General features: G+C 49.1%; 1 protein-coding gene across 3 annotated transcripts in view; it reads left to right on the top strand.

The window, feature by feature from the left end:
* LOC125025139 (serine/threonine-protein kinase PAK 2-like) overlaps positions 1-2,500 on the top strand; it is a 28,392-nt gene that overhangs the window by 24,113 nt on the left and 1,779 nt on the right. For all 3 annotated transcript variants that reach the window (XM_047613094.1, XM_047613092.1, XM_047613093.1), the window contains exons 10-12: positions 299-402; positions 1,311-1,472; positions 1,975-2,147. In XM_047613094.1, the coding sequence (XP_047469050.1) occupies positions 299-402; positions 1,311-1,472; positions 1,975-2,147 (439 nt within the window). The remainder of the gene's footprint in view (positions 1-298; positions 403-1,310; positions 1,473-1,974; positions 2,148-2,500) is intronic.

Below are 2,500 nucleotides of genomic sequence, written 5' to 3'. Positions count from 1 at the left end.
ATTTCAGCTGTTATGTATGATCTATTCCTTCCCAGATAGAACTCGAATGTATGGGTTAGTTTTGTAGATAATGAAGTTCTCGGATTATTATTCGTTATCATTATTATTATTTTTTTTTTGTTGTAAAAAAATAAATAATGATAATAATAGTAATAACAGTAACAATAGTAATACTACTACTACTAATAATAATATTAATAATAAGAAGTAATAATAATAATAGTAATACTAATAGTAATAATAATAATAATAATAATGAATTTCTAATTTTCATCAATGTCACCTATTTGCTCAACAGAGAGGTCCTCCAGGCGCTTCAGTTCCTGCACGAAAAGAATATTATTCACAGAGACATCAAATCCGACAACATTCTCCTCGGGCTGAACGGAGAAATCAAGATCAGTGAGTGCTCTTGCAGATTGGGTGGGTGGGGGGGAGGAGGAAGGAAGGAAGGAAGGAGGGAGGGAGGGAGGGAGGGAGGGAGGGAGGGAGGGAGGGAGGGAGGGAGGGAGGGAGGGAGGGAGGGAGGGAGGGAGGGAGGGAGGGAGGGAGGGAGGGAAGGAGGGAAGGAAGGAAGGAAGGAAGGAAGGAAGGAAGGAAAGAGGAAGGGAGGGAGGGAGGGACGGACGGATGGAAAGAAGGAGGGAGGGAGGGGGGAAGGAAGGAAGGAGGGAGGGAGGGAGGGAAGGAAGGAAAGAGGAAGGGAGGGAGGGAGGGACGGACGGATGGAAAGAAGGAGGGAGGAGGGAGGGAAGGAAGGAGGGAGGGGGGAAGGAAGGAAGGAGGGAGGGAGGGAGGGAGGGAGGGAAGGAAGGAAAGAGGAAGGGAGGGAGGGAGGGACGGACGGATGGAAAGAAGGAGGGAGGGAGGGGGGAAGGAAGGAAGGAGGGAGGGAGGGAAGGAAGGAAAGAGGAAGGGAGGGAGGGAGGGAGGGACGGATGGAAAGAAGGGAGGAAGGATGGAAGGAGGGAGGACGGATGGACGGACGGAAGGAAAGGAGGGAGGGAGAGAAGGAGGGAAGGAAAGAAGGAGAGAGAGAGAGAGAGAGAGAGAGAGAGAGAGAGAGAGAGAGAGAGAGAGAGAGAGAGAGAGAGAGAGAGAGAGAGAGAGAGAGAGTGAGAGAGAGTGAGAGAGTGAGAGAGTGAGAGAGTGAGAGAGTAAGAGAGTAAGAGAGTTAGAGAGAGAGTTAGAGAGAGAGGTAGAGAGAGAGGTAGAGAGGAAGAGAGGGAGAAAAAGGTAGAGAGGAAGAGAGGGAGAAAGAGGGAGAGAGGGGAAGAGACTCGACGTAATTTTCTCCTTGTCCATTGCAGCCGACTTCGGGTTCTGTGCCCAGCTGTCGCCGGAGAAGACCAAGAGGACGACCATGGTGGGCACGCCCTACTGGATGGCCCCCGAGGTCGTGCACAGGAAGCAGTACGGGCCGAGCGTGGACCTGTGGTCCCTGGGCATCATGGCCATTGAGATGCTGGAGGGTAAGGGACGAGATTGGCTATAGACAGAGGGTAAAACGAGGGTAAATAGAGTAAGGGAAAGGTTTGGAAAGAGGGAAAGGGAAGGGGAGAGAACACAGAGCAAGGGTAGGGTGTGGAGAGTGTAAGGGAAGAGTATGTAAAATATTAACTTTACAGAATACTTTATCCTATCATATCCATGGATGGATTAGCTGAAACCTCACAGTAAGAATGTTAAAAATTACCTTTACAAAGCACTTCCTGTAAAAAAATAAATTGCAGTTCAAATCCTAAACTGAAAACCAAAAAGAAAGAAAAAAAACTGATCATAGTCAACTGAATTCGAAGAGTAAAAAAGAGACAAACGAGGAGGAACCCCTTCTGTCCACATCCCAGTCGTGAACTCCTTTTCACCCTTTTCGCCACAGTACTTTACCATAGTGCTATATAACCTTCGATGTCTAGCACACTTATATCCTCTAACCGATAACCATTAACCAACTAAAACCACAAATCTTCCTAGGTGAACCTCCATACATGAACGAGGACCCGGTACGTGCCTTGTACCTGATCGCCAGCAATGGGAAACCGACGATCAAGGACAGGCATAAACTTTCGCCTTACTTTTGCGACTTCTTAGACAAGTGCCTCGAGGTGGACAACAACAAACGGCCTTCTGCGTCTCAGCTGTTGCAGGTAAAGTGACTTGCAAAAGGGAGTGAGTGAGTGTGAGAGGAAGAGGGAGGGATAGGGGGAGTGGGGGGGAGGGAGGGAGGGAAGGAAGGAGGGAGGGAGGGAGGGAGGGAGGGAGGGAGGGAGGGAGGGAGGGAGGGGGAGAGGGGGAGAGGGGGAGAGAGAGTGAGTGAGAGTGAGAGTGAGAGTGAGAGTGAGAGTGAGAGTGAGTGAGAGTGAGAGTGAGAGTGAGAGTGAGAGTGAGAGTGAGAGTGAGAGTGAGAGTGAGAGTGAGAGTGAGAGTGAGAGTGAGAGTGAGAGTGAGAGTGAGAGTGAGAGTGAGAATGTGAATGTGAATGTGAATGTGAATGTGAATG

The sequence above is a fragment of the Penaeus chinensis genome, chromosome 4 (genome assembly GCF_019202785.1).
Source record: "Penaeus chinensis breed Huanghai No. 1 chromosome 4, ASM1920278v2, whole genome shotgun sequence".
NCBI classification, from domain to species: domain Eukaryota; kingdom Metazoa; phylum Arthropoda; class Malacostraca; order Decapoda; family Penaeidae; genus Penaeus; species Penaeus chinensis.
Note: the sequence above shows the minus strand (reverse complement) of the source record. Positions and strands in the feature narration are given on the sequence as shown.